Source organism: Gymnoscopelus microlampas, assembly GCF_963454915.1.
Source record: "Gymnoscopelus microlampas genome assembly, chromosome: 11".
In the NCBI taxonomy this organism is placed as follows: domain Eukaryota; kingdom Metazoa; phylum Chordata; class Actinopteri; order Myctophiformes; family Myctophidae; genus Gymnoscopelus; species Gymnoscopelus microlampas.
Window position 1 is genome coordinate 27,737,286 of NC_139948.1, and position 14,720 is coordinate 27,752,005.

The 14,720-nt window shown below is 39.5% G+C and overlaps 1 protein-coding gene across 1 annotated transcript; it reads left to right on the top strand.

Annotated features, from left to right (window-relative positions):
- The first annotated feature begins 3,625 nt into the window (after positions 1-3,625).
- On the top strand, positions 3,626-14,096 carry poldip3 (polymerase (DNA-directed), delta interacting protein 3). The gene is made up of 10 exons (XM_084071008.1): positions 3,626-3,719; positions 4,733-4,833; positions 6,763-7,211; positions 7,461-7,505; positions 7,639-7,719; positions 8,483-8,725; positions 9,592-9,669; positions 10,536-10,665; positions 10,919-10,985; positions 11,520-14,096. The coding sequence occupies exons 1-10, from the start codon at positions 3,643-3,645 to the stop codon at positions 11,734-11,736; spliced, it is 1,488 nt and encodes a 495-aa protein (XP_083927134.1). The 5' UTR covers positions 3,626-3,642; the 3' UTR covers positions 11,737-14,096.
- Positions 14,097-14,720: the final 624 nt, after the last annotated feature.

The following is a 14,720-nucleotide window of genomic DNA, read 5'->3' on the forward strand; positions in this document are numbered from 1 at the left end:
AGCCTGCGTATTTCATCTTGATATCTACACATACATGTTTTAATCCATTGTATATAGGATTATGAAGTGGGGGGAGCCGGAGAGATCTAATTAGTATTAACCTTACTAATTAGATTTTTGATCAAAGTTTGATCCCATGGGGGCACTTCAGTTTAATCTGAACCCAGCTGGTGGTCATGGCATTTAGGGGTTAGCTGTCTTGCTCAGCCTCAGAAACACAGAACTGAGAGGAGAGGATTTGACTTGTTAACAATGTTGCAAGGAATACATGTGCGTGGTATTTGTATGTGTGTGATTGTGACTGTTTAATTAATTGGTTGGTTGGTTGGTTGGTTGGTTGATTGATTCATCCATTTATTCATTGGTTGATTGATTAATTGCACAAATTAAAGAGGAAAAGAAAATCTTGCCATAGACATCAGTCTTCAAGGTTTGTATTGTCACATGCACTTACTGCAGATGCAGCCAGCAAAGCATGCGTAGAGCTTGGATCAAGACTATATCATATTATATTATAAATAGCCTATATAGTTTTATATAGACTATGTATATTTAGACTTCTAATCCCTTGGATTAGTGCAACCAATTTACATTTAAGTACACCACCATGCGTGGATAACTGATCATGTTTTAGCATTGCAGATCATTTAATGTTTCTTATTTTATACAGGTTAGGTCGGGGCAGATCCTGGTTCTACAAGGCATCTCACGAAGTAAGTGAGTCACCTCAGCAGACGGACCTGTACCCACTCAAAAATTAATCTCGAATTGTAACGAGGACACGGGCGTCACCCCGCGTCGTTATTTTCCTTACTCATCAGTTTAAGGCATACCTGGCCACTCTGCGAACATAGGGACAGTCACTATGGTCTGACGTTCTCCGTCAAGGTGTGGAGCCTAGGACTACACAGACATTGTATGTTTTTAGTTTTACCCAGTGGTGGTGGAACTGGAAGAAGTACTCAGATATTTTACTTAAGTAAAAGTAGCAATACCACAATGTAACAAGTAAAATGCCTTTTTTCAAAATGTTACTTGAGTAAAAGTACAAAAGTATTGGCATCAAAGTATACTTGCAGTAGCAAAAGTAAAAGTAGGCCTACTACAATGTTTGAACATAGCAGATCTGCAAGCTCACAAAGCCTGTCACGTGTTGTGAACTTGTATTGGCTGTTTTCAAATAGCCTATAGGCCTACGTATAAAATAGGGCTAAAGTGGTTAATGTATGTTTTATAATATAATAATTTATATCTGCGAAGTAACTAGTAACTAAAGTTTTCAAATAATTGTAGTGGAGTAAAAGTATGATATTTGCCTCTGAGATGTAGTGGAGTAGAAGTAAAAGTACTGGAAATTGGAAATACTCCAGTAAAGTAAAAATATCTCAAAATTGTACTTAAGTACAGTACTTGAGTAAATGTAGTTACTTACTTTACACCACTAGGTTTTGCATACATATAAATGAATATGAATACAGTTGAGTTAAGCACAGAGCCGATTCACAAGCCTGTGAAAGGCTATCCATCTCATCCATCCAACATATAATAATAATATAATATAGTCCATTAATATTGCATAGACTATTTTATATAGACTGCTTAATTATATTACCGGTGTGTATATTTAAATGTTTAACCCCTTGGATTAGTGCAACTATTTTACACTTATAACTACCATTGTATAAATGCATTAATAATCATATTTACTCAGCTAGTATGATATTTTAGATTATACAGTTTAGGTCGGGGCAGATCCTGGTTCTACAAGGCATCTCACGAAGTAAGTGAGTCACCTTAGCAGACGGACCTGTACCCACTCAAAAATTAATCTCGAATTGTAACGAGGACACGGGCGTCACCCCGCGTCGTTATTTTCCTTACTCATCAGTTTAAGGCATACCTGGCCACTCTGCGAACATAGGGACAGTCACTATGGTCTGACGTTCTCCGTCAAGGTGTGGAGCCTAGGACTACACAGACATTGTATGTTTTTAGTTTTACCCAGTGGTGGTGGAACTGGAAGAAGTACTCAGATATTTTACTTAAGTAAAAGTAGCAATACCACAATGTAACAAGTAAAATGCCTTTTTTCAAAATGTTACTTGAGTAAAAGTACAAAAGTATTGGCATCAAAGTATACTTGCAGTAGCAAAGGTAAAAGTAGGCCTACTACAATGTTTGAACATAGCAGATCTGCAAGCTCACAAAGCCTGTCACGTGTTGTGAACTTGTATTGGCTGTTTTCAAATAGCCTATAGGCCTACGTATAAAATAGGGCTAAAGTGGTTAATGTATGTTTTATAATATAATAATTTATATCTGCGAAGTAACTAGTAACTAAAGTTTTCAAATAATTGTAGTGGAGTAAAAGTATGATATTTGCCTCTGAGATGTAGTGGAGTAGAAGTAAAAGTACTGGAAATTGGAAATACTCCAGTAAAGTAAAAATATCTCAAAATTGTACTTAAGTACAGTACTTGAGTAAATGTAGTTACTTACTTTACACCACTAGGTTTTGCATACATATAAATGAATATGAATACAGTTGAGTTAAGCACAGAGCCGATTCACAAGCCTGTGAAAGGCTATCCATCTCATCCATCCAACATATAATAATAATATAATATAGTCCATTAATATTGCATAGACTATTTTATATAGACTGCTTAATTATATTACCGGTGTGTATATTTAAATGTTTAACCCCTTGGATTAGTGCAACTATTTTACACTTATAACTACCATTGTATAAATGCATCAATAATCATATTTACTCAGCTAGTATGATATTTTAGATTATACAGTTTAGGTCGGGGCAGATCCTGGTTCTACAAGGCATCTCACGAAGTAAGTGAGTCACCTTAGCAGACGGACCTGTACCCACTCAAAAATTAATCTCGAATTGTAACGAGGACACGGGCGTCACCCCGCGTCGTTATTTTCCTTACTCATCAGTTTAAGGCATACCTGCTAACCGTGCGAGCGTATAGATAGTCACTATGGTCTGACGTTCTCCGTCACGGTGTGGGCTACACATACATTATGCGTATGTTTTTGCATAATTATAAATAAATATTGCCATTACATGGCGGTTAAATTACAGGATATGGTGTTTGTCAACACGTTTTCAATGAGAAATTAGTCCAATTTTAGTAAATCTTTATTACGTTTCAGCGCAAAGGCTCATGGGAAACCAGTGACGCAGATCTGTTTTGCATCCGCGGACTAGGGCTAATAATCGAAAACAGATACGATGGATAACAATTTGTTTGCCGTGACATTATTTGCATATAGTTTGCTCAATGGCAGAGTATAGAATAATAACGTAGAACATCCCCATATACAAATACGACTGTAACTATAGTCAATGTACACTATCAACAACGTTATCAAATCTCGATTTTCCGTACAATTTGGCCCTATCTACGAGCCGTAGTCACGTCTGGGTTGTGTCCGATTTGTACTCCGTCGTACGACGGTGTCGACGCCCACACAAAAAAAGCAGATGTACAATCCCATAACTCGTTGCGGGTGCAAAGCGCTGTGGGTTTGTAGATCGGCTATTTTCGGCGCGCGACGCCGTCGTACGTCGTAATATAATTGAGTTTAACTAATCAACGCAGGCGCAAGACAAAACAAGGAATGAAAATGGCAGACATTTCCTTGGATGAAGTGATCCGACGGCGCGGCATTAACAACACCAAAGCACCCGTTAAAAGGTACGAGAGCTTTTAGCGTGCCGACGCGAGTTTCATTATTCAACAATGTTTTTTGACTAGCAGTAGTAATATTTTTCGTCGAAGTTATCGAAAACATACCACGCCATTGGTTGTGAGGCATCTGTTTGCGTTTAAATCTAGATAGCCAAGCTAAAGTTAGCTGTTAGCTAGCCAGCCCTTTGGGCATAGGCCTGTCCGTCTTTTCTAGACAATTAACGAGTCTATTATTCATCTGTTTACTTCCTCTCTTCCTCTCCTAAAATCCTTCTCTGAATATATATATATATATATATAGGAACCATATATAAAGCTATAAGAAACATGTAATCCATCCTGGCAACCACTATAGTCCATAACAAGGCAACGTCGTAAACCACTGAGCAGCAAATGACCAACTCACTCACTCACATTACTGTTGCTCTTCTTTTATTTTTTTATTTTTTGGGTGGGTCGTCTGAATTTAAATCTCTGGAAGAGTAAAATACTATTTGACCATAATGAACGAGGTTGCAGTCAAGAATATACTAGTGCTAACGTGAAGGCCAAAAATGTTCATTGATTTCTCGAAAGGCCGGTTAGTCTCAGTTGAGCAAATCACGACTTAATTATTTATTTCTCACTTACTTACTTATCCCCATTACGCCTTAAGTTTTAGGAGTCCTAATACTTAATTATTTGATATACTGTATTGATGTTGAAGTTAATATAGTGCCTTTTTAAAACTACTGGCTTAGGGTTTTTTGTTTTATATCTTAAAAATGTCCTGCTTGCTTCCTATAAAACCACTGTAGTTTCCTAGCATACTGAGCCACATGCCTTGACACACCATTATGCCTTCAAGGTTCTATTATTCCCTGAAATTATGCACCATTAAATTTGAACAGCACAATTCCCTAAGTTTACTACACTTAACAAGTATAATAATGTTTACATCAGAACTCAGAAGAAACCACAATTCTCATTGGTATTAACATTAACAGTGCCTCTTTGTACACTTTTTGTCTCTCTCTCAGGACCATGTTTGGCAGGGGTGCAGGTGGGGCTGGGAGGGGATTTGATGCTCGGCAGAGGATCGGACCCAGTGATGTCAGACAGAGACTTGGAGGTGGAACAGGTATGAATCAGTAACATTGCCACAAGAGCTCTGATTGATGTTCAGAAAACTGCAATACCATGTTATGTACCGAGAATACCGAGTCGTCCAGAAAAGCCTGTCGATTTGTAGGAATGGTTTGGTTGAGAGAAACAATGTTGTTGTTGGTTGGTTGAGGTATTTGCCAAGTACATTTTAGATATACCTGGAATTAGTCCTCTTCATTTACCCATTCTACAGTGATGCTCATAGCCCTGCGTCTCTGCATATTTTGAAGAAAGGACAACAAACAAACCATTGCGGCGTCCACCGGACGCATACTAATTTATCCTGCTACATATGAACAAATTCAGCACTTATAATGCGGGACATTCCCGCTGGCTATGTGTATTTCATCGAACAGCAGTGTTGCGCACCGAAAACACTGAGGTGTCGCGACATGTTGTAAATTGTTCTTTTCGGTGCGACACAAGCAGCCAAATGTAAATAAATAATTTGAAGGGAATCCCGCTTTGTTAAAAAACTCCAGAGCAATAAATACTACTTCTCCAACAATTAACAAATAGCTCTGTTCCGTCTCTATTATCCTTCCCCCTTTAACATAGCGTTTTTGTTCCCATCTATCTGTTTCTGTAAGTGTAAATGATCTTTTTCCTATTATTATTAATATGAACTTAGTTTCTTTGTCACTTATGTATTCTGAGTTTCAGACTTTCCAGGGAGTAGTGAATACAATGTACAGTAGGACATACATGTGTACTGTAGGCACAGAAATGCATCGAATATACATCATACCTATCCTAATTCTATTTATCTGAAATCAATATTAAAACTGTACGTTACTACAGTTTCTGTCCAGTGGACGCGTGCAATTTTACCTAGACTTAACAAAAAACTATTATTATTGTAATAATTATTTATTTATTGATGTATTTATTTTTGTGCTGCTAAGAAAAATAAGGAGAGCATTTTGGGAAAACCTTTACCCCCCAAAATGATTCGGCTTTAGTTTTTTACTGTTTGTTTTTCAGATACATTATCAGAATATAATCATAATTATAGCCATATAATATCAAACAGATTTAACAATGCAATTTCTCAAAAACAACATTTTATTAGGATTTCTCTTTCAGGACTCATTAAAATGACCACCAGTGAGTCCCGGGGGACTCACTAAATTGAAAACCTAGAAACGTCACTGCTTCCTAACTGTTGGGAGCAAGGCACTATAGTTTGGTCAATCAACGGTTTGTCCAGTCTGATACGAGCTTAAACCGATTTGATTTATGTGGACAGACTGAACAGGGATGCGTATTTTGCTGGCAAATTACGAAAAATAGCCTACAGCATTTTGTTTACTGGTCGATGGTGCTAAATCCATGTTGTATTAATAAGTAATATGGCAACGTTAACTTACTAACATGTTTGTTTACAAACTGAGGCATGCACCAGACTTTGGAATCAACTTTATTAAGCAACTCATCTCATGCATGTGCGTGCTGTTTTTAGTACATTTATTACAGCAGAATGTGGCTTGTTCGAGCTACACACTGAACACGAACGACTATGCAAAATTCGCGATCAAAAGAGAAGAGAGTGAATCCTCTAAGCTGCCGGTAACAAAGAGATTGAATTTCACTGACATACGTGTTTACAATGCGTGAGCTACAGTATCAAAACATTTGACCCCAGCAACTGCTGTTTTAATCGTCATGGTTAATCTGACACACTCTAGGTCGTCCTCAGACGAGCCCTCCATTGTCCAAGTAGTGGTTGTGGATCTTGACTTACTCAAGGCCACTTTGACTGTAAGCCTGGAGGTGGAATCGAACTTATTCGCAGAGGCCTGCTCCGCGTCCTGAGCCAAATGCTGCCAGAGCTTTAAAAAAAAAGCGTAGCTTATTATGGAGGATAAATATATTCATGATATTTTCCATCTGCTACACACAGGTTTTCAAGTGAAGGATGCCAGAGAGAAGTTGGTTCAGAAAGATGCTCGCTTCAAAATCCGTGGCAGAGGAGGCGCACAGGGAGGAGGGATGCAGGATGCTCGACAGATGATCAACTCACGCAAACAGGTCCAGAATCAGTTTGGGGTCCCCTCACAGACTATTCAACACCCAGCCATGACACACCACCTACTGAGCCAGGCGCATGTGCCACCCATGCAGATGCAGACCAGCAACAACCTTGCTAATGTGAACAACAGGCAGTTTACACCCAATACACAAGGAATGAATGTAAGAGCACCGCTGCTGGGTGCTGCCCCAAAGAGGATGATGGATGCTCGTGACAGACTGAGCCTCAAAAGAAGTGTTGGAGGGACACAGACGCAGGCAGCTGCTGCTGCTGCTGCAGCAGCAGCAGCAGCACCCTTTAAAATCACCAAGACCATCCAGGTAATGAACATGACTGATAAATGATTGGCCATGTGCTGCTGCGGAGAAATAAATCTGGCTTAATGCTCGCTCATTGATGTGTTAAATTATGTTGATTGTCTTCTCTCACAGCCTTTGTGTAATTTACCATAATGGAGAATGTTGTCAGGATGATTTCAATATGTACATTGTAATATTGAGTTAAACATTTCCAGTGAATTCGTTTTTTCAAAGCCCATCAAGTTCTGATTTATCAATATCTTTCTACAGCAACGGCCAGTAGGGATGTCTAGTGGGATACGTTTGGGCACACAGGTAAAGGTCTTTTTAATCTTGTTTGACTGCTGTGTCATTTAGTAAAACATTTTACATTGCAATGCAAAGTCTGTGTCCAATGCAATGAGCCCCAGTTGATTCAATTCTAAATGTACCGTTCTGTCTCCTCCAGTCTGTCTCAGATGAGGCTGATGGCATCCCTAATAAACAAATGAAGATCACAACCAGTAACAGTATGCTGCAGTCATCATGGGTAAGGCTATGGCACACAGGTCTGACTGACACACACTTTGGCTATCATTTTGGCAAGCATTCAGGGTTACGCAGCCCTTCAGCAATTGATCTTGATGTTTTTCAGCGTGCACAATAAGCACCTGTGATCATTTTGACATGGTGTGCTGCACAAACAAGTGGGGTGCATAGCCATACACGTAAAAGGTTGATATTTATTTGCATGGTTATAACTTTTGCCTGCAATCACAATGGTCACTATTGTCTTATACATACGTTCTATGCCTACACTGCTTACATGTGCAATATGCTTTGAACATGAGATTCTCATTGGCAGAAACTTATATTTATTATTTGTCGCTCAATAAAGCTGCAGAAGAACAAAGGAAGTTGTACTTTTGCGGTCCACAGCCAGATGCAATTGAAACTGCCTGTACTTGTTCAGCCGCCCAGTGATGTCAGAATACTTTGTACATCCTTTAGTGTTGATGACGTGTATTGTTATGTACATTTGTTTTGCTATGTTGATTTATTGAAGTTCCCAGGACTTTCTTGCGTTATCCTTTTAGCCTTAATGTCTTATTGTACCACAAGCTGTTCACATATCTGATTAATCAAGTATTCAAGTAATCAAATACATCACAGGGTAGTGGTAGTATTGTGGTAAAAAAAACGCTGGTAATATTCGGCATAATGGCTGGAACGTCCACTGTTGTGATGTCCTAAACATTTTACGTGCTTCTCACAAATGAAAAAACATTTTTCTCCCCATCTGTCTTCGTCAGCCTGGTAGCATGGGCTCACCATTCTCCATGTCAGTGCCCATCACCAAGGTGGTTAAAAACGATGCATACACAGCTCCCCGTCCCCCTGTCCCCGTCGCCCCCACCAGGCCCAACACTAGTGCGGCAGTTTACCGGCCCCCTGATGCGCCCTTGCGCCTCCCTGCTGCGCCCTTGCAGCCCATCTCCAGGACCCTCCAACAGACCCCAGCGGTGACCAGCGTGCCACCACCCACTCCACCACAGGTTAGCATAACTTATGGTCTTCATGGTTCCATGCCTCACTCCATTCCTCCCTTCATTGCCACATCCTTATAGCCAAGTACCTCAATAGCAATATTATTTGCGATCAGTGTGGATGGAGCCATTGCCGCATAATTGTTTTCAGCAACTTGCAAAAATACAAATCCTCCAATGGGCAAATTATAAGCTCTATTATGCTATTAAGTGAATAAAATGTTTGTTTGTCCAATCTGTATGCTAGAGTATGTTAATACAATATATTAATTATACAATTGGGGTGGTATTATTTGATCTCCCTGCTCGTCTATTGGCAATTTGAGACATTCAGATTCTCTGTCTGGTTTGGCTCTATTAGGCAGTCTCTGTTGGCTCGTTGGGGGAAAAAAACAGCAAAGTTAAAGCTTGAAGTTGTGGGCCATCACAATATCAGAAGAAAACCTACTTTACATTAATGACACAATGTAGCCTGCAGTTTTGGATTAATTGTGCAGCCCTGCTCCAGGTGCAGAACTACAGTCATATTTGCAGTTATTCTAAAACATTTACAATAAAAGCTGTGTTGTAGAGAGGGTAATTCTTCCTATTGACTATTAAGCAGTCAGAGAAAACTTTACCCCAGACCCTTGATGGTTCCTGGTTACGCCTTCCCCAAGTTATACTACATAAAGTCAGTGCCAGAGGAATGGGTTGGCAGCAGAGCCCAAAGAGCCACAAGTTGGAGGCAATCTATTTTCTGATGATGGCAGCCATGGCAGGACTGGAATAGCTGGCATGTGCAAGACGGGAAATGTTTTCAAGGAAAGCAAACTGTTCATCGGGCAAGTGTTTTTCTCCACCTCCATAACCATGTTTTGTGGATCCTTTTGTAGTCTGCTTCCAGTCCTTTGGAGGGAACGAAGATAACGGTCAACAACCTGCATCCTCGTGTCACTGAGGAAGACATAGTGGTGAGTAAAAAGGAAGCAATCCATATGTATGAACAGAAATGTATAATATTACCCTGTGCTTCACAATAAAAAAGATTTGAAACGACATAGTGGTGAGTATACTAGGCAAGGCAAGTTTATTTGTATAGTACATTTCAACAAGTCAATTCAATGCGCTTTACCTAAAACATTAAGCATTAAGACACAGAGCAAAATAAACACATTAGGAATGGACATTTGATTATAAAAATAAATAGTTAAAAGTAGAGTGCAGAAGGATAAAAGAAATCTCGATTAAAGGCAGCGGCAAACATAAACGTTTTTAGGTTTGCGTTTTCTGGGAGCTTGTTTCAAATATGTGGTGCATAAAAACAGAACGCTGCTTCTCCATGTTAAGTTCTGATTCTGGGAGAAGAAAACCCAGATGACCTGAGAGGTCTGGATGGTTCACGATCCAGCACAAGATCAGAAATGTAGTTTGGCCCTAAACCATTCATTGGCGCTTTTTATTTTATTTAATTTTTTACAGGATCTGCATTGTTCACATTTGTTTACCGTGCTTTAAAAAATACTTTATCAGACATGCAAAAGTGTCACTTTTCAGCTACAGTCACCTTTTTGAACCCAAATAGGGCAATTGTGTGACGCCTGACCCGAAAGAAAACAACATGTTGTCACCCTTTTCACCCTTTTGCATGCCTGTTTATACAGGACGGTGCATATTAATGATTAGTACATAATTATGTTATGAAAATACACAGGATTTAACAATGATGCCAATTTTCATTTGCAGTCCCCCAAAAAATATCTCTGTTTCTCAGAGATGAAATAAAATCCAAAATAAGTTGGCTCATGACTCGATGTGTTCTTTTTTTGTTTGTCCACAGGAATTGTTCTGTGTGTGTGGTGCCCTGAAACGAGCACGGTTAGTGAAGGTGGGGGTGGCCGAGGTAGTGTTTGTCCGTAAAGATGACGCAGTGAACGCCTACAGGAAATACAACAACCGTTGCCTGGATGGTAGGTGTTGGGGGCAATGGCACATATTACCTCACACTTGCAGACACTGGTTTCTGTGTGACTGGCAGTTGGATAACAGTGCTTATCAGTGTTAGGTGTGTTGAGAGGGGGATGTAAAAAAAATAAAAGAATATCAGTTGAAGCAAGATATTTGCATCATTTTACTATGTGTAATAATGTTAAAACAAGACAGAACATTTCAGAGCTTAGGTGTTTCTCCTGTGTGATTGAAACTTTCTTTTTCCACAACCAGGTCAGCCCATGAAGTGTAACCTTCACATTCAGGGAAATGTCATCACTTCGGATCAGCCTATACTGTTGTAAGTGAGCTATTAATCTACTTTTTAGTTAAAAATGTCGTCAATCAGTTTACAATGATAAAATATAGGCAAAATATAGTCTATAAAGGCAGACAGGTCAGTGCATTATGGCCACTTGGGGCATCATGTGACGCATTAGATGGCCATCTGTGTATCAGAAGGTCACAGCCTTGCTCCCTGGCCTGCCCAGTCGATGTTGAAGTGTCCTGAAGCAAGACATTTAACCACTTGAACCTTAGCATCCCTTTTCTGGGTTAACATTCACAGTAAATAACAATAGCACATTTACAATGACAGATCACAACGCATCGCAACTATTTTTGGCAAAGAGACTTGGTGTACTGGGGTCAACCAAGTATTAGTTTACCACTTAGTAAACACCTAACTGCTCTCCAGGTGGTGCCATATTAATAGCAGTCAGTGCTCCTAATATTTAAGATGGGTAAATGCAAATTCCACGTTTGTGGAGACATATTTTACATTTTGTGGGCTTGTGAAAAAATCTTCTCATTTCTTCCTGATCCCCTATTGCAGGAGGCTCAGTGACACTCCAGGCTCAAGCAGTGGTACAAAGAAAAATGGTCTGCCACCTTCCTTGTCTCGCCCTCCTGGTCAGCGAGCTTCCTCTCAGCCCACCCCAGAAGTGGACCCTCAGACCATCCTTAAAGCTTTGTTCAAATCCACTGCCCAGTCCACTGCAACCACTGAGCCCTCAAGCTCCCAGGCCACTGCCTTTCGCATCAAGATATAACTGTGTTATGAGGAGACACACACACACACACACACACACACACACACACACACACACACACACACACACACACACACACACACACACACACACACACACACACACACACAGACAAAGGCAACACATTCATGCACACACAGTATTTGCCATGTCTTCTAAGTACTATTCACAGTGGTAGGGAAATTACACACACGCATTGAGGGAGTGCTTGCTACGGACAGTTAGTGAAACCTAAATGGTAGCCGCTTACTCTGATGCAAACAAGTTTTTTTTGGGCATTTTTATGCTTTCTTACAGATGGGTTAGTGTAGAGCAGGGGTGTCAAACTGGTGGCCTGTGGGCCAGATGCTGCCTGCCAAGCTGTCCAATATACAGTAAGATGATTTGGGGAAGAAGAAAAAAAGTTATTCACATCATTATTATGGTGTCTGTATGACAGCTGATCTCAGGCCTTTTGCTCACTGCCGTCTTTCACTACTGTAGTCTAGCATGCAGCTTGTTGTTGTACTGTTGAGTACTTAAGAAAACAATTGACAGTAGTTGATGTCACTCCACTCAGCCCCCAGAGTGACCCAGTTCATTTCTCTTTTTTGCAGTCTGTGTGTATCACAGATTCTCATGGGAATAATTACAACTGTTATGGGTATAATGGCTAAAAAGTGAGTTTCGCAATCGTTTCTTATTTCATAGTGAAATTCGTAGAAGCCATCATCAGCATCACGCTGACACACACTCACAGAAGTGAAATGCGTTAGTTTCTTGACTTTCCTTCCGCTGAGTGCTGGTGGCCTCTTTTAACCTAGTTTGAAGTATTTGGAGCTGTGTGCTTCTACTCTATCTTCATTAAAAGTAGGCGCAATTATGTAGCCTACATTTGTGTCAGATATTGTTCGATTTCAAATGGCATATTAAATTCATACTGTGTAACTATCTAAACGGAACCTACCGCTCATAGAGGAATGCTACAGGGTTCTAATGCCCCAGTATATTTTGGAATGTAACAACTTGCCAGAAACTATTTAACACAAAAATACTTTAATACATTTAATGTGCCTGCATCATTTTGGCGCGAGAGTCAGGGACACACTCGTGAATAAAAAGTGTTTAATGGCGAATATAAGTGTCTAGAGAAGTTGTCAAGAACACATTTGTGAAATGGTTGACAAGAATATGCCGGTGAAAGATTTACAAAATAACTTGTTTAACTGAAAACGTTACGCAGTATGACTTTTAATGTAAAGGATGAGAATACTAAAATATTCAATTGTATTTTAATCTCTCATCACAACTGTCTTGTAGCCTATGACTGATTTATAAGAGCAGGTTGAAAAACTCTAGAGCAGGCGGCAATAGAACAAATGCAACGCGCACATGCTGGTGGTTATATCAAATTTTGCCCAGTCAGACCTGTGTTTGACACCCCTGGTGTAGAGAAAGAGGAAACTAAGAAGAATAGAGGCATGCAGGATAAGAGGGTTGATTTCACAAGGAGCATATGGTCTGTTCACTAATGGGCTACGCCAGCAGGCACCCTCATGCAAACTATTTGGATGCCTTCTGCCACGAAGACTGCCTTGCCATCAAAACAATTAGATTGTCTGCGTTGGAGTGTTCGGCTACCGTGTTTGAACTAAGTACACACTCAATGTGCACATAAAAAATCTGGTTTAACTTTCAACATTGAAATGAACATACTTGCCATTATAAATTATTTCCCCTTTAGAGTTTGTTTTCGTGGCATTCCAATGCCATTTCATACATCTCTTGACATGGACCAACAGGAAGGAGACTGATTCGTGTATATGTAGGTATTTTAATTGAATGTGATCATGGAAGGCAAAATCGGATTCGAGTTTATATGGGGATTTGTCTTCATTTTTTTTGTATATGCTGCTCACTTTTTTGTTCAGCTAGTTCACATTGAACACCACCCTGTTTTTTTAATTGTGATATGTTTCTTTTGACCACCCCTCCATGATTTGAGTTGATTGAATTGCCACCACCAGTGGTAATATTCATGCCTTCAATTACAGGTGAACGTTCTAATTATCCAGAAGTAGGCTACCGGAAGGTAACAGTCACAGTTGGCGCAAACTGCATCCTACATAGTCATATTCCATTGCTGTGGTTTTGCCATTCTCATGGCATTCAAATTGTTCTGTGCTTCTTTTTTTGTGGGACTTATTTTACTTGGTTATATAGTTTTGAAGCAGTGTACATTATATCAAAGCCATGCTAGTTTACTACTCACTCTTTGTGTTTTAAGAACTGTAAATGACCCTTTCTACTTAAGAATATGGTAGTAAGGTGAAATCTTGTGAAGTCTTGTGAAATTCTGCCATTAAATATTTTGCTTTGTACCTTTTGTTTTGACATTCATTTTTTTTAATGTCAGACACTGCATGTTTGATCTTACATTGCTTTGAAAGGAAATGGCAATATATGCAGGGCAATTGGACTGAACATGCACAGAAAATGAGCTGCATATATTTTTGATGCAAAGATATATGCATCGACGCTGCTTAAGCACCTATTCATACGTGAATAAATCACAATCGGTTACAGCACTTTGGTGTATATTTACTAATTAAGGAGATATGGATCCAGGGCTGAACAGAAGCAAACTTTTCCGTTTTTACAGGGGACTATTGTCAGATCACACTGGGAGCTCTTTTCTCATGTGTAGGCTGTGTAGGCATTCTGGTGGTATAACCATAGAGGATATAACCGACGTTTTGGTTTATTACCTTCAAATGTTTTACTTAGGTAAAAGTAGCAATACTGCAATGTAATGTGATGTTGCATCGCGATGCGTTGTGGGCTTGTACCAAGTTTAAATAGGGTAATAAGTGGTTAATGTATGTTTTGTAATGAAAATCTACAAAGTAATTAGTAAATAAAGTTTTCAAATAATTGTAGTGGAGTAAAAGTACAATATTTGCCTCTGAGATGTAGTGGATTAGAAGTAAAAATACGGAAAATTA

Excerpts from the sequence above, each read along its gene's own strand:
- poldip3 (XM_084071008.1), top strand. The coding sequence starts at position 3,643 with ATGAAAATGGCAGACATTTCCTTGGATGAAGTGATCCGACGGCGCGGC. Across the intron at positions 7,212-7,460 it reads AAATCACCAAGACCATCCAG|CAACGGCCAGTAGGGATGTC; the intron begins GTAATGAACATG and ends ATCTTTCTACAG. Across the intron at positions 9,670-10,535 it reads TCACTGAGGAAGACATAGTG|GAATTGTTCTGTGTGTGTGG; the intron begins GTGAGTAAAAAG and ends GTTTGTCCACAG.